The 25,155-nt window shown below is 37.8% G+C and overlaps 1 protein-coding gene across 3 annotated transcripts in view; it reads right to left on the bottom strand.

Moving 5' to 3' along the window:
* Positions 1 to 25,155, bottom strand: part of LOC122799947 (transcription factor COE1) — a 1,219,541-nt gene that overhangs the window by 1,136,126 nt on the left and 58,260 nt on the right. For all 3 annotated transcript variants that reach the window (XM_044069358.1, XM_044069357.1, XM_044069359.1), the window contains exon 6: positions 18,672 to 18,740. In XM_044069358.1, coding sequence (XP_043925293.1) covers positions 18,672 to 18,740 — 69 coding nt within the window. The remainder of the gene's footprint in view (positions 1 to 18,671; positions 18,741 to 25,155) is intronic.

Below are 25,155 nucleotides of genomic sequence, written 5' to 3'. Positions count from 1 at the left end.
CAAGGTTTCCACCACCAGGTGGCTAGCCCTGATGCAGTTTCCATACCATACCATATACTCACATGTACACTCACACCTATATCAAATTTAGAGTGTCCAGTCCACCTACTGCATGTCTTTGGAATCTGGAAGGAAACTGGAGAACCCAGAAGAAGCCCACACAAACATAGGGAGGGAGGACATGCATACTCCGCATAAAAGGCACCCCAGCCAAGAATCAAACCAGAGAACCTCTTAGTGTGAGGAGACAGTACTATCTGCTGCACCACTGTGCCACACTACCACCCTAGCTACTTTACACCTCCCATCACCTAATTCCAAGCCAAAAAAATGTAGTTTTGATGACAGCTGGAATAAATTGTTATAATACTTATTAATTTATTTGGGGCCTCTTTACTGTTTTTGAGTTATATAACACAAAAAAGATCATTTTATTTTTGTGACATAAGAGAAGACAGATCTTATGGGCACTGAATACTTCTAAGAATCCAACAAATCCTATATCATTCTCTGACCCAGGTTCATCCATGTCACATAAACTCAGAGATGAAAGTTTTTCCTCCCCTCATTTCAATGACAACTTTTATTTATTTGAGAAATCTGTTTAATGTTTATCAGTTTATTTATTTATTTATGTATTTTTTGCATTTTGGTTAGTGGTTGCATTTAAATGGGACAAGGTTCTTTGCCAGTGGAAACCAAAGGAGGAGGAGGAAGAAGGCCATTTAACAAAGCAATGTTCTACTTCATTCATTCATTCATTCTTTGCTATCCAGGATACAGCACTGACCCTGTTGGACCATCTTCAGGCTTAGCCTGGCTATACAGTAAGTGTGAATATAGGCAATAGATAAAAATATCAGAAGCATTATAATCAAAATAAATATTACTTGAATCAGAAGAGAGTAAACATAGTTTAGTATATTCAGATGTGAACATTGTGCAGGTAGACAGGTAACTGTATAGCATTAAATAGAGCCACAATAGAGCAGATAAGGCAGTATCCTGCACTGGTACTGTGCTGGCAGTTGATATATATCCAATGCAAGCAATTCCTGTCACCAAAATATCAGAGAGACAGTGGCAGCATACCTGTATAAACAGCTTTTTCACAACAGCCCAGCAAAGTGTTATAACTTTGTATTACAGGTCCTAAGCCTGGATAAAATAGGATGCATCCGCCTATTGGTATAGCATGTGGATGCAGCACTGTTTCATTAATCATGATCTAGATTAGTGTGAGGTACCTTTTAGAGGAAATGCCCAATAATGTGGACTATGACACAACTATGACATCATATATATTATGGCTCAGTAAAGAAAATTAAGACATAAAGAAGTATTTTAATATGCCAAGCACAGGAATGTTGATGATCATGGTTGAATATGGGGGGGGGACTAAGCCTCTAAGTGCTGAAACTCTGAAAATCTCCTGGGTCCAGTACTGTGATTCCACAGTCTTGGCATATGCTACCTGCCAGTTTTCCGCAGGTAATACTATAATATTTTTTAGCCAGAGTCTAAACGTTTGCTAACAGATCCTTTTTTTGACAGCTACTGCAGCTTTGTAAGCCCTGTTATCATTTCTGTGGTGAGTAGAAGGCACTGTAAGTTTTATTTGGTTGGAGAGCTGTTATCTTTAAAAAAAAAAAAAAAAAAAAAAAAAAAAAAAAGAGCACCCTAAGAAAATGCCAGGCAGATTGCAGAACATCTTGTAAATAATAGCTTGAATCAGCTTGTAAGCAACATATGTCTGCAGACAGCCAAACTACAGCTATGAAGTGGTGAATGACCCTAGCAAGTAATCCAGCAAACATCTTGTAGGTCATAATGGGTCTATATTACCTTATCGAACAATGAAAATAGCGAACACTCTTTCATCGAACCAAAAAGGTTGAAACCCCTAAACAGCGAAGACATGGACCATCAATTTTTTTTCCCAGGGAAAAAAAATGGTGGGCCGTCTTTGGGACTTGGTCATTTCCTCCACTATGGTGCGATCTCGGAGTTGGTATATTTAAGTACATTGGGGGTATGGGGGATGAAGCCCCCCATTTTGTTTTGTGTTTGAAGGTTTTTTTTTGTGGAGCAGTGATTTTTTTTCCCTGGGAAAAAAATTGTTCCATGTTTTTGCTCTTTAGTGGTTTTGACCTTTTCGGTTCAATGAAAGAGCGTTTTCTCTTTTCATCGTTCAATAAGGTAATATAGACCCGGTCATAATCAGTTGTTGTAGGTCAGTTTCAGCTGCTAAAGTCAGAGAGAGTCCTACAAAAATAACGACATAGATCATCTAAGTTTTGGTTACCTTCCAGGCCTTACAAATAAGGTACTCCACTACAGACATTACATTCAACTAAAAAAGTAATTTCCTTAGCTCACAATCATGTTGGAAGACGTTTATGATCTGGTGGTGTGGTCAGGCACCTAGAATAGAAAAAAGCATAGCCTGCATCCACCATGACATAGGGTGCAGAGAGGGGAAGAGTATCATGTAGTACCCCAACCTGGATATAAACAGGGTCCATTACAAAGTACAAACGGCCCTCATCTGGAGTGGGGGGGGTAGAGACAGCACCTCAGGCCATTGGGATGAATACACCCTTCCACGGCAGTTAGATGATAGAACAGGCAAGGGCATAAACTTCTCCATGGCTTCTTGGAAGACATACCTATATCTATGGGAGCAGAGCTTGATGGATGGTAGGAATTGAGGGGAAAAGCATGCAGAAAACAGCATTTTCTCTCCAAGTATTCTGCGGGCATTAGAGAAGGCAATGCTGTTATTTATTAAGAATGACGGCTTTTATTTTTTTGGAATGACATTTGCATTCATTTCTAACCCTGCAAAAGGTTTCAGTCTCTCAGATTGTCATTCTTTTTTGTAGGCTAACAAAGCAGTGGCCCTTTTCTTGAAGATTCTGTAAAGCTGTGGAACAATTCCTGGTGCTATTTGAAGTCTAGCAATTTGCCTTGAAACAGAATAATGGCACAGCAGAAATGTCAGTACTATTTCATAAACATCTTGTCGTAGGACAGAGACTCGGTTTAACTGACTCCAAACAATACTAGATATTTCAAGTTACTGATCATGTTCTAGAATGCCACTAAGATGTAAATTATACTTTTTTGTAGGAAATATACTTAAAACATGGCAATAATCTGTAACATCAGTTAGATGAACTGCTGGCTTTGTGACTCTTTCAAGTTCTTTTGTAATGACCCATTCAGCAATATTGGGGGTTTTTTTTGTCAGAATTTGGATTTGTCTGGTGGTTGTTGTCATTATCTTTCTCAGGGAATATGTGACCAAGCAGTCACTGAGGCATTCACAAGTTTTAGGGACTATATCACTTGTGAGGCATTCACAAGTTTTAGGGACTGTGCCCAGAATTAATTTAATATGTTCATTGGACAATGATGGAGAAGACATTTCACTGCAACATTCAGCTTTTGATGGTCCCCAGTTAGACACTGACTTATGGTCTAGTAGATCTTCTATTAGACATGCTGGGCAACTGGTGAGTATATAAGTGTTTGACGATGAAGAGAATGACCTTTAGCCCGATCCATTTCTTAGATTCATTGCTTTGGAAAACATGACACTGATGTTCTGGAACAAGAGAAAGGCCGAAGGGAGGGCTTTCTCACAACAGTAGCATCTAGATTTTGAGGTGAAATCCAGTCTCAAAAAAAGAATGAATTTGCTTTCTTATCTCCAGATTTTAAAGGTAGCTGTTACAAGTCTTTTATTAAGGTTATTATGAGCCACATTACAAACCATGTTAAGATGAGTAACATTTGTCAGCCAAATACAAAGGATTCTCTGTTTACAATACTCATAAGGTGAAGACAAAGGTTGTCAAGGCAATCTGCATTATATAGTACTATTGCTTTGAGCAGGTCAGAATATGGGGGATGCATGCATTATCGAGCTCAAAATACAAGCTTTTAATAATTGTTTAAAGCTGCAGTACCAAATTAGAACTCTCTCAGCCACTTCAGTAGTAGTTTCTAAAGTCCTAGATGACTCCATTCTCATCACGGAAACAAATCACAGTACCATGGAGTTAGAACATAAGGAAAAGAGATAAAAGGCCAGTACTTCCTGGATGTTGGGGACCCAGGTCTTATAAGATAAATAGACCAGGACCAGAAATCGCTACATGATAGACAATCTGACCAGAATAATATGGACAAATAGTATAATATGACAGCATTGAAATTAAGTCACAAAAAAAAAACTAAATATATTTGGGGCTGATCTGAATGGTGCAGAAAGGCATTTTGGACACCTCTCCAACTCTCCTAAGGCAATGTGCTCCTCCTTTGTAGTAGCAATGATAACTAACAGGCAGAAATCTGCAGTTATATGGCAATCAATCTTGTCCTCATAGTAGGTGGAAAGGATGTTTTGGGCTACAGAGGGTAAAGTGAGTATATAGAAGGGAAATGTCATGTCACGTTGTGATGGTGGCAGCTGGCATGTTAATAGCCACCACGTGAATGAAGACATGCAAAGGGTAAAAGCAACGGCACTAACAGTGAAACAGTTTTTTATCTCTACTGAAGCAGTACAGAAATTAGAAATCTGAGGCACATGCACATTACAAAAATCAGTGCTTACTTTATCTGAATCATCATGCCCTATCCCAAGTTTAAATGAAAACACTCCTTTTCTGAAAATAAAAAATCGAGAATTTTTTTTTTTCTGGAGTGAAAAGCAAAGACCAGTTAGTGTCTACACAAGTATTGGAAAATGGAAAATCAATACTCAACAGCTGTTGTACTCTTAATGTGCATGCTTGTTTATGTGCCGGACTGTCCCTTCTAATGTCCAGTGTGATGAAACTAAGAGTGGGTAGCTAATTAAATAAAGCCTATAAATGAATGAGGACGTTACTGCAAAAAGGCAGCATCACAACATATAAAACACACATGGAAGGCTGTTGCTGACAATAATACTGGATGTGCCTGGAAAAATCCATAGCAACAATTACCCAAATGTTAAATAACTACAGAGTCTTATAGGTTAGTATTTGATCTAGAAACCACATGGCTAGTTCAGATGTGTGCAGAGAAGGCATTGCATTTCTTCCTGATGGCATCACACTTATAAAATACAGAAAAGTACAGACACAGTAAAAATTGTTCAGTACCATTTCTGATCTCTTTGTGTAATAAAAGGATCTCAAGAAGTCACTGAAATACTGCAAACAAGTTTTTTTTTTTAATGACAGAAGATGGCACCTTTCTTTTAACCACAATGATATGTCAGCTATTCATTTTCACTTTGATTCTAACCTCTGTGACTTTTGTCATTATCATCTCCTCCAATACTTACAAAGTAAACCTAATTAGAAAAGCTTTCTCATTAGTCTTCCAGAAAAATTAGCACAGCTTATGCTAATTACTTCTGTAAAATCTAATAAACTCCTGGAAACGGAAATCATCTAATGAAGTTTTGTTTATTGTGCCAAATAACTGCAAGGAGAAGAAGATAAAGGCAGAGAGCTAGCTACAGTTATTATGATCCCAAGTACTTTATAAGTTCAGTACAGAAACTGCATTGCACAGTTTGTTTTTTTCATCTGAAAGCTAACTTACTTAACAGCTATCACATCAAATCACAAAGAGAGCCACAGAAAATACCCTGTTTGCATAATGCTGTATTTTTAATTTAATGATGAATATTTTAAAAATTTAATTCTCACTTTTCAACTTAGGTGAGAATTGTGAGCACATATGGCTAACAACAGCCTTTTCATGAATAATAACATTCAGTTGCTCAATCGAGACAGCTGTCATGAAGGCACTTATAAAAGGTCTGCAAAACTGCCCATTCTCCCATTTCCCATGATTCCCGTAGGACCAACACCACAAACACTTTGAGATAAATTGATATAGACTCAGGGAAAATCAGACTAACCTCCAGCAAAGAGTAAAATGCTTTTTAACATAGCAATTCTTATTGTCTACACAGAGTAAATAAATCTTCAGAAGATTAAAGAAACATCCAGCTAAGTCTCCTACACCTTTTTGCTCCTCCTCCTTCCACTCTAGTGAAAATACCTGCAATTTAATTTCTCCAAGTCAGTACCTACCAGTGTGACTGAGCTGATGGAAGTTACACTCCTGACAACCTACCATCCTAAATCAAGAGAGCTGTATAATAAAAAATAAAAATGCATAAATGCCGATCTGGTACAGCAGAAATAATACTTCCCCTATATAAGACTAAGGAAAAGCTTCAGTGTGGAATTTATAATAATAATGATAGGCATCAGTACGTACAACCCAATCATAAGCACAACAAACTGCTGCCGAGCCTGCAATTATTGTGTTCCAGTCAAGTCCCAACCATAAATAAAAAAAAACTGTATTTAATGTCAGGTCATATGGTTTAATTATGTTATTTTCTAACAAGAAGGGTTTGTCCATAAAATGTCACAGGATTGTGCCGATTGATAATGCGCAGTTTTAAGATCTGGGGTGTATGAGTATGTTTAAGGACTAATTGATTTTCTATTCTTCAAAACTATATTCATACTTATTCCTCAAGGCTATGCAAGTGACCCATGGTAATCCCACATACTACACCATCAGTCAGTGCACTATGGGTATCATAGCCAACCACAGATGGAAAGCAGCAAATAGCAGAGCCTGTTAACCTCCTCAGCCAAATACATTTTCATATTATTTTTTTTCCTGCCATCCAACTATGTGAAGATATCACTTCATGACTATATGATTTTAATGTTACAGAGGACACCTGTATGGTCATGGTATGTGGAGTTCCACATAGTTCATGGCATTGATAGAAACTGCTGCATACCAAACCTCTTAGCACAGTATTAAAGGCACGATTTCATTATGTTTTGCAGCTCTACAAATGAGCATGCACCTGAAAATGTCTGATCTCCAACTTTTCCTCAGGAGTTGCAAATGGGTTGCAGAGATTCCGTATGGAAAGTATCCCCAGATCACTTTTAAAACTGCAGTTCTGCAGGATAGCAGTTTTTGTGTATACTTGACATGTGTAAAAGTATAAATGTTATGTTTCTCATTTTTTGAAGATTTAGTTCTATGAATACAGCAGAATATCCAGTGACTTAAGCCCTCTGCTCCTACATCGGTTACCTGGGTTCAATACTGAGGTAAAAGAAGCCAACTGTCTGGCATGGAGAGAGAGGGAGGTCCTACTGAAAAGTATTGTTACCACTCAGTAAGAATTGTTACTAGGCATCAGTGTTGTTACCCCCCCAGTAAGAAGTGTTACTATGCATCAGTGTTGTTACCCTCCAGTAAGAACTGCTACTAGGCATTAGTGTTGTTACCCCCCCCAGTAAGAAGTGTTACTATGCATCAGTGCTGTTACCCTCCAGTAAGAACTGCTACTAGGCATTAGTGTTGTTACCCCCCAGTAAGAAGTGTTACTATGCATCAGTGTTGTTACCCTCCAGTAAGAACTGCTACTAGGCATTAGTGTTGTTACCCCCCAGTAAGAAGTGTTACTATGCATCAGTGTTGTTAACCCCCAGTAAGAAGTGTCACTAGGCATCAGTGTTGTTACCCCCCCTCAGTAAGAAGCATTACTAGTCATCAGTGATCTTGTAGTTCCCTTGGAAAGCTGGGGGACTTGAAATGCCCATTTGTAAAGATGAACCGCCATGCAACATGTAGTGACTGACTTTGGCATTAGCTGATATTTCCATGTGGGCAACATAAAAGGCACAACATTATAAGTTCACCCCCCCCCCCCGGCACAAGACTGCATAATGGCTCACCACTGAGCTTGTACTACAGAATGTCAGGCTTCCCACCACATCAAATGGGACGCTGTGATGAATAAAAAAACAAAGTTCTGAAGTATTGTCATGCCCAAGAGAAAGACTGGAAACGTTCACAACCCAGCTATGGTGTAGCTATAAAGAATAGTAAGGATGGGTCAGAAATGGAACAGAAGGTCTCACAAACAAACAATTACATACTAAGAATGTATGCTCTGCTTTTGTTTCTGTTGCCCTCTTGTTTCTGAAACCCTGTCCTGTTTATTCTTAGCATGATAGACACAAACACAAACACACACACACACACACACACACACACACACACACACACACACGCAAACACACATGCTCTAATATTCTAATATCGCAATTCATACACACATGCTTAAAACAGTAAGAATTCCTCTTTTAAATACCATATTCCATCAAGTACAAAGAGAGTTTTTATGTACTTTTTAAACATTGCAAAGTTTTTCTTGTATAAAATACTAAAACGTCTGAGTCTCTTATAGACATTCTGCCTCTATAGATGCAACATTCTAGTGTAGCAGATATGAAAAGTTATAAAAAGTGTAGGTACAAACTGGCTTTTACTAGTATATACTTTCCTGATATTTTATGACTAAAACATTTTCAATATGCATGCATTGGTGCATTGATCAGCAAAGAGTGAAGACTCAAAATGCAAAGCCATTTTGTACATACAAATGTAAGCCAGAATTGTTAACAGACTATTGCTATGCTGTGCTACCACTTTATACATTTTTTGGTGTATACCCTTGTAATCTATAATAGTGTTCCTGATTATAGTCATTTGGCCATGAGCATGACTGGACACTTTTTTTAATCATTAAGCTGCAAATTACCTGTTCAGTGCAAAATGTGCATTTCTTTTCCATTGGTTGCCCAGAACAACGTAAAAGCTGTTTTGTGTATGTGTATGACCTTTACGCTTACATTAACTGTTAGAGCCACAGTTCATTACAAGCTTTCCAATAACAGTTCTAGTAATTTAAGCCTGTTTTTTTTTTAAAAAAATTATAACGTAGACAAGCCCCCATGCCCAAAAAAAAAAAAAGATTTGGTGTAGAAGCACACCCCCTAGGAACAAGTCCTACAGAAATTTCATTCAAACCACAGCCTCTCTTGACTTTATCTCATATATGAGATCGATATCAACAGAGAAACTTCAAAAGTATAATCTCTTGACAGGAAAAGAAGAAATTGCATGACGCCAGGATGTCTTTGTTATTTATTCTTTGTGTCCTGCTTTATACAGGGATTCGATGAGGGTCAGGGCTTGAGTGTATAACCTAGCATGCCTGTCTTCTACTTTGGTTTTACTTGTTGCTGTAAACCATTTAAGGAATAATCTTTTAGTAACCATGCATAACAGGGTAACATTTTTATTCAAGGATTCAGATGATGTACTGAGGTGCCAACAGATGCTGATGTAGTCTGTGGTGTTGGGTGGTGCATCTCTATACCCCCCGGGTAACTATTTCAGGACTTTGGCTACAGGATACAAATTGTGACCACATCTTTTCAGACTTTAGATATCAGTTTTGAGATACAGCACATAATGCAGAGTTTATCCATCAAACTCCATTTGACTCCATGAGCACAAAAATATATTAAAATGAACCAACATGCTACATTTTCAATAATTATGAAACAGAATTTCTTTCCTGTTGATTTTGTGTTTTCGGTCTAATACCTAAAAGACTTTCTCATGGGACACTGTGGTTTTCTTACTACAGGGCAGTGTCTCTTCATTATGTAAGATGAGTCATAACATTACTGTAGTTGCATTATACAAAAACACATGAAGGTGCTACTAATAGGCCATTAATTCTAAAAGGAAGGAAAGAAACAATGACCCTAAGAGTAAATAGTGAAAAATACTGCCAGCGTATTAGGATGATTGATGGCGAATGTACACGTTCAATCAGAAACATGGCTGGCTAGGATCACCAGTTCATTTTGCAGAACTTGTGAGAGAGAATCAACTCATGGATAGGCAACGGCAGGAGGAAAATGCTTATTATTATTTATTAATGTATATTACCGAATGTCTGTTTTAAAATGTTTGTTGTATGTTGGAGCTCTTCTCCCTGGACCACTAAAGAAAAGCTTTAAACTCAATCAGACAAGCCCAATTAAAAATAAATAAATAAAATAACAAAGCAAAGTAAATAAAAGCAAACAGTCACTGCAGTCCCTAACTGATACAGGGTGAGGGTTTCACATTGTTGTGCCCAAACTGGAACAAGTGTGGTAAATAAAAGCAGATTCTCAGCAGAAGAAAGAGTTTTGTACATAATTGTTCAGTGCTAATGATTAATGTTGTTACAAGACTGAAAGTTTGCCTGAAAGAAGTCTGGCCATATTGTGTAATTGGTACGACACATTGCAAAACTAACACATATTTTTCTGTTGTACTTTCAACATGCCAGGGGTTACTAAGGCACTGACAACAGGTGTAATGCAAAACAAGTTACCGCAAATGCATCAATAAAATATTTAAGAAAATTATCTGTGGCTGCTGGCAAAGCATTAAAAACATTTTCAAGGAAAAGAGACAAGGAAGTTATGTCTGACTAGTGTTCACAAGGACTGATCACTTGCTGATACAAATAAAAGTTTCTCTCACAATGCACAACTGCAACAGACAAAAACTGATGTACTTAAAGTTAACTAGATGTAGGCAAATGCAAATGTGGAAGTTAATCTGGAAACACAAGGTACTTCCAGATATCTTTTGAAAATAATGTGAAAAACTTAACATTTTGTGAACAATTTCCAATTTGTCTGCATGCTTTTGCTTATGGAATTCGTGTGACTGCATATTCTTTTCCATTACAAAACTTGACACACTGCTTATTTCAGTATAATGTGACTTTACATTTCAGTCTCCAGCACAGCAATACAGCTGGTAACTTTGGTCTCAACTTTGCCAAGCTTTTTTGTTCAAGTTTCAAAATTCGCCATTAATTAAATATTTCCCATCCTGCAAACTGCAGCTCTACAAAGACGACAAACTTGTGAAACTAGCAAGTTTGGGTAACTGTTCATAGCACACCATTATCCAGGACTGCTCATTTCTACAGATATTAATCTACCATTCATGAAACATTGTTTTCTGTATTGTCCCCATGCAAATGTTGCCCTTATGAAGGAAACTAAGCTTCTCTGCCTCCTCCTTGCTGATGTCAGCATTTAACTCCAAATTATTTCATGTACTGTATAACAGTTGAAAAACTTAGCAATTAAGCTGCATACCCATTAGAGTCAATGTAGAATGTTATACTGAAAAAACAACAATAACACCATAAAAAGATGTTATAAGCATATGTTTAAAATATACAAAATAAGCATATGTTTAAAATATATATTGCCTTGCATCACCTGAAGACCAATTTTTGTTGTGTCTCATATGTAGCACACACACACAAACACACACACACACACACACACACACACACACACACACACACACACACACACACACACACACACACACATGTAGGCACAGTCAACTGTATATATTATTAAGCAATACTAGACAATTTCAGGCTATTCAAGCTTTTCCAACATACAAAGTCATATTCACACCTTCGACTCTGAAGGCTACTTAAGAATAATTTTAACAAAATGTTTGATATCAAACTTCTGCATGAGATTAAACATAATTTATTTTTAGCAAAGTCAAAGCATAAGAAGGTGCACCATAGGCCAGAGTCTTGATAAAGATGAATCCCCAGTAGATTAAACACAGGTTTATTGGTACAAAAACACAGGCAGACTGCAGTATGGTAACCATATGGTGCACCTTCTTATGCTTTGACTTTGCTGTTCCTTTTTTATTTGAAGGTGCTTTACCCAGCAAGAGTTTTCTTTTTTCATAATTTATTTTTACTTCATTTTATTTAGCTACTTAGTCTCCAGTTCAGGGACCGTAACATCTTAACACAAAAAACTTTCTTCAGATGCATGTGTTGGTACAACTCATAACAGGAAGAAATAAAAGACTCAGAATCACCAATAAGTGTTTCACCACTTGTGCAGCATAAAAACAAATTTATTGTGACAAAACACGAAATGTTTTCCAAAAATAACGTTGTAATAACCTTGAAAGGTTAAGCGCTTTTACCTAAACCACCTTGGGCTTCATCAGAACTTCTGATGAAGCCCAGGGTGGTTTGGGTGAAAGCGCTTAACCTTTCAAAGTTATTACAATGTTATTTTTGGAAAACATTTTGTGTTTTGTCACAATAAATTCGTTTTTATGCTGCACAAGTGGTGAAACACTTATTGGTGATTCCGAGGCTGTTTACATATCAGTCGCTTTTTTCCTTTTTGGATTATATTAAGAAATAAAAGTCCTTTAAAACTGTTTTGTGAATATATTAGCTTGTACTATATATATATATATATATATATATATATATATATATATATATATATATATATATAGGTCATTTGTTCAGATGGTAATAACAATTAATAACCTTTGTAAAATATCAGAAGTCAGATCACTACCTATTATTGCAACATTAGTTTCTTGGGAACAGTGTACGTTTTTTTTAACATATACATTTTAGGGTAGGGTAGGGTCTACCCACTGCACCACTTTACTGACCAAGAATTCTCTCTTAAAGTTGCAGTTATCTGCACATAAGGAGAAAAAGTGAATTTTAAAATGCATTCAATTTCTTTTTTCTCTCATTTCAAATTTACACTATTATCTGTGTAGTGAAACGTCCTAACAAAGTTTTTAACACAAAAGAAATACATTTTAAACTCCACATATTTCCATGGGAGAAAGTAAGGTCCACATATTTTTATTTGTATTTTCCTGTGTACAGTCACAGCATATATCCCACGGGGTATGCTTTATTAGAGAGTACTATCTTACTCTTTGGATGCATAAAGCACTCTGCTTTGCCTCATACCGCAATCTGTCAGGCATCATTCTTTAATCACGTTGTGGCTATGAAAACTGAATGCACCTGCTTGGTTGTTAAGCCCTATACTTAACAATGATATTAAGTAACATTACTTTTTCAACTTCATCCACACAAAAATGAACAATAATATTAGAAATTAGTGACTGAGAGCAATAAAAAAACCTCAGAGCTATGTGTTGTATAATAATCTCTCTTCTGGGAAATCAAACTACTTTGTTTTCCCATGTTCTTTAATCTGCTCAATGAGTATTGTTATTGCACAACAAAACATACTTTAGTATACCTTATTTTGCATCTGTCATTCCACCGTCATAAATGCTATATTATGCTTTCCCAACTGTACTTCAACTCTTCACACAGAGGCATCTAGGTGGTGTGGTGTCACCCTCAACCCCCTCATTACCACTAAGAGACAGAAGAGCAGTCTGAAAGATGTTCTATCTTCTATATCTGCTGTTGTCCATGCAAAACTAAAAGTTGCCATTGGTATTAAGAGATATAGCATATTGCACTTCAGCATTATAACACTGACCGATCCTTGCTGTTTCAGCTTATGATTGTATATGATTAATTTTGAAGTATTTTCATTTTTAGAAACATTACCATAACTGCACTAAGACTGATTCTTTTTCATCAGACTATCTGTAAAGGTAGCCATTAATTTGAAACTGCTGTTAATGCTTGATTGTCCCATGTGCAGAACAAGGATTGGTCATTGCCAAGCATTTTATGCATTCTATTAAAAAAGAGCTACATGATGACTGGCTTCTGGCCCGCTCCTTAGAGAGTTTCCATTTTCCTTATCCATGATGACTTCTTCAGATGTAACACAGTCAAGCAATAGTTTCCCACAGAATAAAATTGGCATCAAATCAACCCACTGGCTTTACAAATGCTAGATCGATTTTCTCTTCTCAATGGTCATTTGACAACTGACATGATACCTGTCTTCTATAGCTAAAAATAGAGAACCTATTCATGAAGGAGACAAAAGTTCAGCAAATGCTGAAGCAGTAAGTTACTTTCATTGATTATTGGCTTGTTAGTTTTATTTACAAAGCCTTTAACTTACTATATTTTATAAATAAAAAAATGTGCCTCAAGAACAGAGATGTTTTAATGCTTTTGTATGCAACTCCTCCCTTTCTCGTTGTAGAATCTAATAATGTCATACGTCGTTTCAACAAAATACATTTTGAATTACAAAGGCTTAACCCAAAAGCCACATCCAGATAGAACTATTTAAAAAATTTTTCACAGTAAACACTGTGACTTCCTTTAAACCTGAAAAATATCAGAAAACTTAAGAATTTCCTATTTTTTTATATATGCCAGGATTAAGTAGAATGCAGGTTTAAATGTGAAGTTTTACAGGATAGGGATATCAAGAGTTCATAAATCCAGTTTCTAAAAAGCTAATCCTTTCTTCAGGTATGGCCGGGAAATTCTTCAGTTTATTTTTTTATTAGGCTTTTTGATTACAGTTCCTCTTACAACAATTATTTTACCATTAATATTTCAACTCTGTGTGTTACCAGTTAACATTCTTAGTTTTAAAAAGTTTAGAGTGTGCTATCATTTCTTGCAGATTTTTTTTTTTATGAAACTGAACATCATTTCTTTATCAGCATTTTAAAAAAGAGCAGGTTGTGTGAAGTTATAACGTATGCCTCCATGCTTTTCAAAAGTAAAACAAATAATTCAGACTTCAATTCTTATTAATAAGGAGAACTAACTGTGCTGAAAACTGATATCCTTTGTTCATGCCAAGGTACCCACCAATTAAGTATGCAGTAAGCTTCCCCAAACTCCACCTTGAAATGGCATTGCTAATAAAATATAGAGAGGGATCATTTTCACACAGAAAAGTATCTGGAAGTACCACACTTTTTATACATGCACCATCTGGAGCCTCTTTCAATAACAACTGCCATACAGGCAGGTAATATGTGCTGTCCATATGTCATACTGTGATGCATGCAAGAAACTGAGCTTAAAATGGTGGTAGAATTTTTTTTCTGTCTTTCTTCAAGAATTCATTCATGACATTTTCAATAAGTCCTGACTTTAAAAAAGTGTTAACTGCATTACCTTTCCCTTGATACAAGGAAATATGTTTAAAACTGTACACTCAAATTAGCACTTTTCTATAAAATCATAAGAACCAAACAGTTGGCAATAAGAAGTCAGGAAATGCTTAAAAAAGTCTGAAAAAACAGTGAAACATAGAGAGCAGCCATCTAACTTACAACTTAGTTCTGTTAGTCATATATACATAAGCCACATGTAGTGGCTGTGACTTTCCTTCTCAAACTCAGGATTTCCAGCTCAACTCCTGAACAGGTCAAGACATAAAAACAGAAGCAGATTAAATGGAACAATTTAATTATCAATATATTATATCTGAATTTCAAGGAAGCAGGTGATATGTTCTGTAGCAGCTAGTAGACAAATATAGTAACAGTAGTGGATCTCACATACATTATTATATGAAACAATGGAAATGAGTTTCCTCTTTTGACTAAATTTAGCCTCACAGATCAAGGGAACCTTTTGATGAAACTTCTGGATTTTAGAAAAGCAGTGAGAGCTAATTCTTCAGATATGTACTGACTTTTGTTGCAGAAAGGGCAAACAGTTGTTAGTGGAGGGGGTTAGAATAATACAATAATAGATGGGATGTTCTGACATGGGCAAAATGGAAGTAGGGAATGGAGTAGGTTAATGTGGTGAGCGAAGCTTGAATTTTACATTCTATATAGTAAGTCACATGATGTAAGTCTTTTTAAGAGCCATAACAGCACTGTTGCTGAAGAAATAGCTTGGTGGAAGTAATTTAGTTATCTTAACTGGACTCCCATATTTGGATCTACTACAAGTGCTTGAGTTCCACGTTTTTGAACAGGAACTACAATGTCATGTAGATCATGAAGGCTGCCACTCGAAAATGAATTCATGCAAGCAGCTGCCACACCTTAGCCAAACACATTATTCGCGCTTGAGTGGGATAACTGTGGCAGCTGTTGGGACAGAAGGGGATACTCCTTTGGTGACTTTGTTTTTCAGTATTTGATTTGGGCTGTGAAATTTGTGAGTTCTTTTTATTTGATTTTAGGATTAAGGAATGGGAAGAGGGTTTTAGACTTCGGGAACAAAAGAGGAGTTTCAGAGTTAGGAAGTGATTGGGGAATTTAGGCTTATGGGGAGTTAGAAATTTAGGTTTATGGAGAGACTGGGGACCTTAGGATTACAGAGGGAGAAGAGTTTTATTATAAAGGAGCAAGGACTTGGGTTGGGACTTGGATAGGAGTTTTTAGGGTTAGACTTAGGGTTCTGGTAGGGCTATACAGTTTTATAGGGTCAAGTGTTGGGAGGGTTACTTAGAAGCAGGGGACTAGACTAGTGGGAGTTTGAGTACATGCTTTTTCACAGCCTCGTTCATCATTGAGGTGAATTACAATTTATTACACTGTAATCTTAGAGAGTGTCAAGAGAATCTAGTGAGGCAGGAGATCCATGTGATATACCCTACTGTAACTGCATTCTAGTGACACTTGTTTTTCCAAATACAGTGTTTCTGCATGAAGGAGTAATGCAAAAAGAGACATTGATGGGAAGCATATAGTCAATGGCCAGTGACTGTGCATTGAGCTTACCATCCACACATGGAGCAGAATAAATGATGGAGCAATGCAGCAATGTCACTCAGAATCTGAAGCCATGGTTCTGAGCATGGCAATGCATAACACGCTGAACCAGATTAAACACTGATACTGAGGGAGATGGCACAGGGATAGAACTTAAATGCAAGCCATGAAAAAAAATACAATGTATTGAAACAGGAAGATCAGAAAGAAAAATGTAAAGGAGATCACACTGTCACTCTAAATTTTTTAAATTTTTTCAGTGTGAACAGAGAGGGATGTCACAGACAGTATAGGAAAATGACCCTAAGGTGATTCAATAGTACACAGCTGAGGTCGTGTAAGTATGTGGTTTATGAAGAAAAAAGAAGACAAAATCTCAAAAATGTAAAGTTTCATGGTCCTGAACAATATGGAGGTTTCTGACATGGAAGTATGTCACGTTCATGGCCCAGGTATTTTTACCTTCAAAGACAGTGACTGGGCAGATATAATGGAACTATTTACATAGCTGGGTGTTTTTCTACACCACTGCTAAACAGTGCCAAATGAGGCACAACCCAAAAATAAATAATATGTCTACCAATACACTAGTAGATCCACAAGTGATTATAATCGCATTTGCTGTCAACTGAAGGCACTATAAAAGACAAACAACATTTCATAAAACTGTAACTTGCAAGTACTACAGATGGATGGAAAAATTAATACATACTGAAACAAATATAAGCAAATTGCTTTGTTTATGAACAGAAGACTGTGGTTAGAAATAAACCTCTCGGCCTCCTATCTCCTGCCTTATGACCATGATTTAAAACAAGCAAAGGATTATAACTCTCAATCAGAGAACATTTAAAAAGAAATGTGCCTATTTATTTAGATAACTGAAAGATTAAGTCTAAGGTGGTTCTCCTAAAAGTACACATCTGAAGCAGAAACTGACACTAGCTCATTAATTTCAGATCATGATGTAGGTACAGTAAAACCAGACTGGTCACCATTTGTTTTTAAGCCAATAGTTTTTGTTGTATTTCTACTTTATACTCCTGATATTATAAAAGTAATCTTAAAACCAAAACAGTGTGAGTGATACCTCCACCTTAGTCTCCAATTCCTTCTTTGGCACTCGTTTTGCGTTAAAAGGAAGGAGTTATAGCAGTAATCTAGCAGCATAACCAAGACTAGTATACCTTTCCAAATGCTTACGCATCTTTCTTTTCTGCAATTTAAGCTAAAGTTAGGGATGAGACCAGAGGACAGTGAAAGTCAGAAAATCAATGACAGCATGTACAACACTGAATGCTATCTTTATTGAACTCTGAACACAGGAACCTTCATTTAAAAATACAGCAGCTGAAGAGATCTATGCCATCTTTCTTAAAACAGTGGTCAGCTCTGAGTGTCTCATCAGAAATATAACATAGTGTATACAATGCAACAGCCTAAAAGTACATCATAACATTAGGGACCTCAATTCACAAATCAAGTGTGGAAATCCAAAATGTGGCAAATAAAAAGCTCAAGAGGTTTTTATCACTCCTCTTGTGAGAACAGCCATTTCTGTTATTGAAATTCTTGTCCCTTCTTTGTGTAACCAACAACAAATCAACATAATCCCACCAGAGCAGTATACAACATAAAATCTTCTAACATTCACTAGTTAAAATAAAACACTTAATTATTTATACTTTCTTCACAACTGCAGATCTCAGCTGAATTCTTTAGCAAATGCTCATTTTATAACTGGGACACTACAATCCAAATTAAGTAATCACAGGCAAGTAATGTTCTTCATAGGCTGTTGTGGGTCCAAGCTCTATCTTGTGCATAAATTATATATGTTGTGTTGAGCACAATATACTTTCTACAAGCTTGCTCATGTGCTATTGCCTCAGTATCAGATGTTTTAAAACTCTGTGCATGTTAATGATTTTTGAAATGTCATGCAACATAGTTTTTGTACACAGCTTCATCTATATTCCAGTGACACATTAAGCTTAAATGACATGAGGACAATTCAGAATCATCCTATATAATAAAAACGTACTGCTTAGCAAAAATATGTAAAACAGCCAAATGTAGGTAAACAAACATCAACTTTCCGACTGAGGTCCAAAGGCAATATAGTAATAAACCATTCATTCAGCTTTGACAATAAAACTCAGCCTCCTACCCTCCCCCAGCAGTACACACACACACCCCCAACCCATTAACAGCACACGGCAGGTGTTGCATTATAATGAGGGTGAAGAAATAAAAGGGGTGCCTACCTGTCAATTATCACAGGATCCGAGGGTGTCTCATTCCTATTGCCACAGCTTTTCTTGTCACAGCAGCGGCTGCAAAGGCAAAGCGAGAGAAGAATTAATACAATCAATGCAAAGGGGGAGAACTCCCATTATGTAGAAAACAGGGTCATGTTACCAACCTGAATACTGTCCCATCTGGTTCTATTATTGATGTCTCCTAGGCCAGTCAGTGATAAACTCAGCACTATATAATCACATGTGGGTTAATTACTGTTCACTCATGGACCGCCTAAGCTCATTAGGAATATTTTTTTCTTCATACAGGTGAGAGGCAATGTAAGAATATATCATTCTGATATGCTCTAGTCTTTACAGGAAGGGATAGGACATGGTGCCTCTGATACATTTATATTATTTGTTCTTATATTGCATTTTCACATATTTAAATGAACTCCTTTTCTGAGAAATATGCCTGTAGCCCAGCATGAAATTAAAAGAATCAAACATTAAAGGTAATCTGCTCTTTCTCCCCAAATATCAACAAAACAGAACTATTCTGCCAAACGAATTATGTTTTTTTTTTTACATTTGAATAAACTTCATATATGAATATAAACAGCTTACAATCAAGAATTAAGATATCTTAGAAAACCATGGATAGGAACAACATAAAATCTGTCACCCAGTCAAGATATGATGTGTTACTTAACAGTTCAGGAAAAGATGAAGCATATCTTCTGAGAATCTGAATTATGTAAAATATTTCAGAATACCACCTTCACTTGTCATGTCATTCATTTCCCTGTCCCTGCTTTATTCTGTTCAGAACTGCAGGGGATTTGAAAGAACCTGATGCCTATCCCAGCAACCAACTAGTATTAGACAGAAAAAACATTCCAGGATGGCAAGCCAGTCCATAGCAGGGTAAAGACACACACACACACACACACACACACACACACATTTTTGAGATAAGAGACAAAGCAGGAACCTCTAGCACAATATATATATATATATATATATATATATATATATATATATATATATATGTATGTATATATATATATATATATATATATATACATATACATATAGGGAGAGAGAGAAATGTATGTATGTGTGTGTGCGTTACGTGCATACATACAACGCAAATGGCACATAGCCCAGAAACCCAGTGTGCCACTCAACCACAGCCCATAAGGCATAACAACCTACCCAACACTCTAGTCATAAGTGACTCTATAGTCAGGCACACTGATGTTCCACTCACCAGGCTAAACAAGGAGAAAGTTACTGTCAGCTGCCTGTTGGGTGCCAGGATCCGCCACATAACGCACTCAGGTCACTCCACAACAACTACAAATATGACTCTGTCATTGTCCATGTTGGAGTGAATGACCTGAGACATCCCTCCTTGGACTACATAAAAAGAGACATGGAGGAGCTCACCGATCTTGTAGCCCAGGCACGTATCACCCTAGCCCTGAGTAGCATCCTGCCATCACGCAGAATGATACCACAGTACAAGGACAAAATGATTGACTTCAACAACTGGCTAAGCTTCTGGTGTTATTCTAAGGGGATCCAGTATCTGTCTGCCTGGGATAACATGATTGACAGACCACGATGCTTTGCCAGAGATGGCCTGCACCTGTCACCCTTGGGATTCTGGATACTGGCTAAGGCTCTTGCCACCCCTATAGTGCCTTTTTTAGGCAAGATTTAAATGACAAATTCACCACCGTAACAGGTACAAGCAAGCAAAATCTGAGGGTAATGCTAAAGTCTAAACCTCAATATGCATTCACTCGAGGCACTCCTTAAAATGGAGAACATCAACATCTGTGCAGTGACAGAGACCTGGTTCAAGGCTCCAGAGAGCACCCCTGCATTACCAGGTTATAATTCATACCACACCTTTCGGCCACCTAACCTGGACCAAAACACTAAAGGTGGAGGTGTGCCCATATTCATTAAGGATATCCACACCTCCAGGCTAGTTGCTCAGCATAATGCATCCTTGATTATCCAAGTGCAACTAACTGGGCAAGACTGCAATCCAAATTGTAACTTGCTACAGATCCCCCACCATGCTCCAGGATTCCCACTCCTCATTTCTTGATACACTGGAAAATATTAGGGTACAACCCAACACCCTAATAAGGGATGATTTAAACACCACCATTAACTGGGAAAACTACTCATGTGCCAACTCTTTTGCTCAACGTTTTCTGGAATTCATAAATTCCAAGGCCTTGGATCAACTTATCCACACCCCCACCAGGGGCAGCAATATCCTAGACCTGATCATTACCAACATGGGTGACCAGTGTTCCACACCAGAGGTCAAATGCTCATTGGTCAGATCCGACCACAAGCTAATCAGCCTAGACATCCACATCCCACCCCCACCCCCTATTAGGGAAACCACCGTAAAGAATTTCTCCAAAGCCAGTTTCACCCTTTTTGACAAATGTGGCAAACTTCACGACACCCATGCAGATGGACAATAGAGGTACGACTGCTGAATCCTATACAAATGCACTTTATAAGCACTTACACGAGTGCATGGATTGTGCTATCCCTAACAGAACCAAGATGCTATCCTCCAAAAAAAGGAAGCCAATCTAGTGGTCCCCTGCCATAAACAAACTCTACAACAGAAGAAAGAAACTGTTGCAAAAAAGACTAAAATCCCATGACTGGAAGAACTCCCTGGTTAACCTCAGTAAAAAGCTGAGATCCCTCATAAAATCCTCCAAAGCTAGTTATGAAAATGAAATCGCCACTGATTCTAAAGACAGCCACAAAGCATTCTATAGCTATGTCAAGAATCTCAATGGCAAAACTCAGATCTGCTCTGAGTTACAGCACAATGGCACTAAATATACAGAACCAACTGATATTGCCAACATCCTGGCAGATAGGTTCAGTGCTAACTTTACCCCCCCCCCCCCCCAAAGGGCCCATCTCTATACCGGAAGAATGCAAAGTTCCTGTAATCACAGCTGCACAGATAAAAACCACACTCTCCAAAGCCAAAAACACAGTATCCATGGGACCTGACAACATCCCAGGCTGCGTTCTATATGAACTACAGAATGAACTAGCACCCCACCTAAGCACCATGTTCAATCATAGCCTCACCTCAGGCTTTGTGCCCACTGAATGGAGCACAGCGACAGTTATCCAACTACTGCCTCATTAGCCTAATGAGCCTCGTCTGCAAGGCCATGGAACATATCATCATGGAACTTATAAACAAAGACATTGGTAATCTTCAAACTCTGGACCCCACCCAGTTTGGGTTTGAAAAAGGCAGATCATGTCTCCTAAACCTGACTGACTTCTTTGAAGCAGTCACCAAAGCCGCAGACGAGGGTAAGGTGGTTCACACAGCCTATCTAGATCACACCAAGGCTTCTGACACAATCCCCCACTCTGGAATTATAGATAAACTCACTAAACTAGGAATAAATCCCTATGTCACAAGATGGGTTGCCAACTAGGTCACTGACAGAACCCACACTGTGAAAGTAGCAGACTCCAAATCCAACTTAAGACCAGTGACAAGTGGAGTACCACAGGGTTCAGTCCTGGGTCCTCTCCTGTTTGGTATCTACTTTTCTGAAGTACAGGCTAACACAGAAGGTCTTTGGCTAACAAAGTTCACAGATGATTGCAAACTAGGAGCCATAATTGAAACTCCTAATGATGTGGACATCCTACAAAAGGGCCTCACTGAGACAAATGCCTGGTGTCAAAGCCATGGCCTCAAGCTCAATGCCAAAAAGTGCACTGTCATCCCCTTTGGTAAAACCTCTGTACCCATGAGCTACCACATAGGTGGTAGTCTACTTAACACCAAAAGTGTGATAAGAGACCTTGGGACACAGGTGGACAGTAGTCTTTCCTTTGATAATCACATCGCCACAGTAGTCAGGAAATCCTTCTGCGTGGCACACCTCATCACAAAAGGTTTCTCATCCAGGAAAAAAGAGGTCATTGTTCCCCTCTACACGTCACTCATTAGACCTATTATATAATACAACGCCCCTTTTGGTATGTACCGCACAAGACATCTACAACAACTGGAAAGGCCGCAGAAATAACTCACAAAGAGGATTACCGGCCTCAAACAGATGCCCTACACAGACCGTCTCAAAAAACTCCAGCTTTACTCTGTCGCATATCACCTACTCAGAGGCGATCTCTGCCTAACATACAAAGCTATGTCAAACCCAGAGCTGTTGGACATGCTCCACTTAAAGAAATCCCAGTCCCTCCGAGCTACACGCTCTAGGGACCCAAACCTTGTCACCACAATAAACAGAACATGCTGGAGGGATAGATTCCTGTCCTAGAGACTTCCCAAACTCTGGAACAAACTACCTATCTATATCAAACAAAGCTCCTCATTAGCACTCTTCAAGAAAAATCTTGATGATTGGATGGGAAATAGGAAATTCACCTCAGGGATCACCTCTGTGACTCTGCTTGACAGGGACACAGGAAAATAATTTTCTTGGGTGGTGAAAACCAGGGTACCTTTTTGGCTAGGCTTGTACAGGTCCTAGGGCCGATAGCCTAGTACCTACCTATGAACCTATATAGGTTTACTATCAAATAGTCGACTTTGAAAATAAATTCCTACCTGAAATATAGAAGCATATTTCAAATGGAATGTTGAAAAGGTCAGACTGTCACAAGCACACTTTCTTATGCAAATTCAACCTTTCTAAACATCCGTAGACTGCAGTCAGACACTAAACATCATGTGACATAACTATTATACAGGGGGACCAAGCCCCCCTGCGCTCCCCACATATCCCACTTATTACACATTCCAACTCCAAGATTGCACTACAGCAGGGAAAAGGGCAAATTTCCTGCTCCACACTGTACCGCAATCTCTTGTCATAAGGTTGACCACATATGTGAGAATACATAGTGCATTCACTGAACCAGGACTCACACAAATGAAGGTTCGACAACACGGATTCAGCCAATAAAATTTTGACATCTCGTGGTCATTGAACCTTCACTCACAATTTTAATGGTAAACCATATATATATATATATATATATATATATATATATATATATATATATATATATATACATACATACATACATATATATAAATTGTGCACTGGCAGAATGTCAACATCAACAAGCCATAATGCATGCTATGAGGAAATAGCTTCAGCACATGCAATCTTTATTTTTTAAAAAATGAAATAAAACATAATTTTTTGCAGGGGATAAGCCCCCGTGCACCCCCCCCCCCCAACTCCCTCTGCTAATTATATATACTAACTTCCGCATCACACAAACATGGCTTAAGAGCAAATTTATCAACCCCTGAATTTGTGTGGTTCTCACATCTGTCAATCCACTGCTTAGTGAATCATGTGCAGTTGGCAAAGCAGCTGTCAGCCGAACACTTATTCAACCAGGTCTCTGTCACACATATATACATATATACATCTGTATATCTGTATGTACAGATGCAGAGAAGATGCAAAAGGCATCCCTGCTATAAACCAGTTCAGAGAAGCAAGACGAATGAGGAAGTTGTGCTAGTCACCGCATCACTGTGCTGAAGGTATGAAAATTACCTATTTCCTGTGCTACAGGTATTAAAACTTCCTATGTTCTATGTCAATAGACAGGCAAGACAAGTGGTGAGGGGAGGTGGAAATGGGTAACTTATCACATTTATTTCTAGACAGAGTAACAACTAATCAGGAAAGAACATTCAGATTTCTCTATTTCACTGGCTGTCCTTCAATATTATACAATTCCTTAACAATACATTTTCATATGACTTAAAGAGTTGTATCAATAGGCAGTAACATTTTTATTCACAGTCACATCCTAGTGCGAACATATTTTAAATATTGTACAAAAAATTCTACTCATCATGTCTTGCTATAAGAGAGTCTGTATGTTTCTGTGTACCCATGTTTATATAAATATACATAAATACATATATATATATATATATATATATATATATATATATATATATATATATATAAATAATTTCAACTCAAATATTTTAACTATTAATTTGTGCAATCCAGTACAAACCAGATCTGTTAACAATAAGATAACATTCTGGACTTGGTTCTCACCAACATGGGTGACCGCTGTACCACTCCCATAGTATGTTTTTTCCCTGTTGAGATCAGATCATCGGACTATCTTGTTAAAAGTTTCTATCTCACCCAAACCCTCCAGCTGTAATCAAGCTAAAAACTTCTCAAACGCTGACTACAGCCTCCTAAGGGAGGGTATCTGTAGTTTCACACCACTGGCCCCTGAGAGGATGCAGACAACTATGCTGAACAGTATACCACGGCAGTATACAAGCACCTGTACAACTGCATGGACTCAGACATACCCAACAGAACTCAAACCTGCTCCTCAAGGAAACACAAACCTGTTTGGTGGATATTCCCTATCAACAGGCTTTACAATGAAAGGAAGAAACTGTTGT

The sequence above is a fragment of the Protopterus annectens genome, chromosome 4.part0, assembly GCF_019279795.1.
Source record: "Protopterus annectens isolate FY-2018-M chromosome 4.part0, PAN1.0, whole genome shotgun sequence".
NCBI classification, from domain to species: domain Eukaryota; kingdom Metazoa; phylum Chordata; order Ceratodontiformes; family Protopteridae; genus Protopterus; species Protopterus annectens.
The sequence above is the reverse complement of the archived record's forward strand: the minus strand, read 5'-3'. Positions and strand labels throughout refer to the sequence as shown.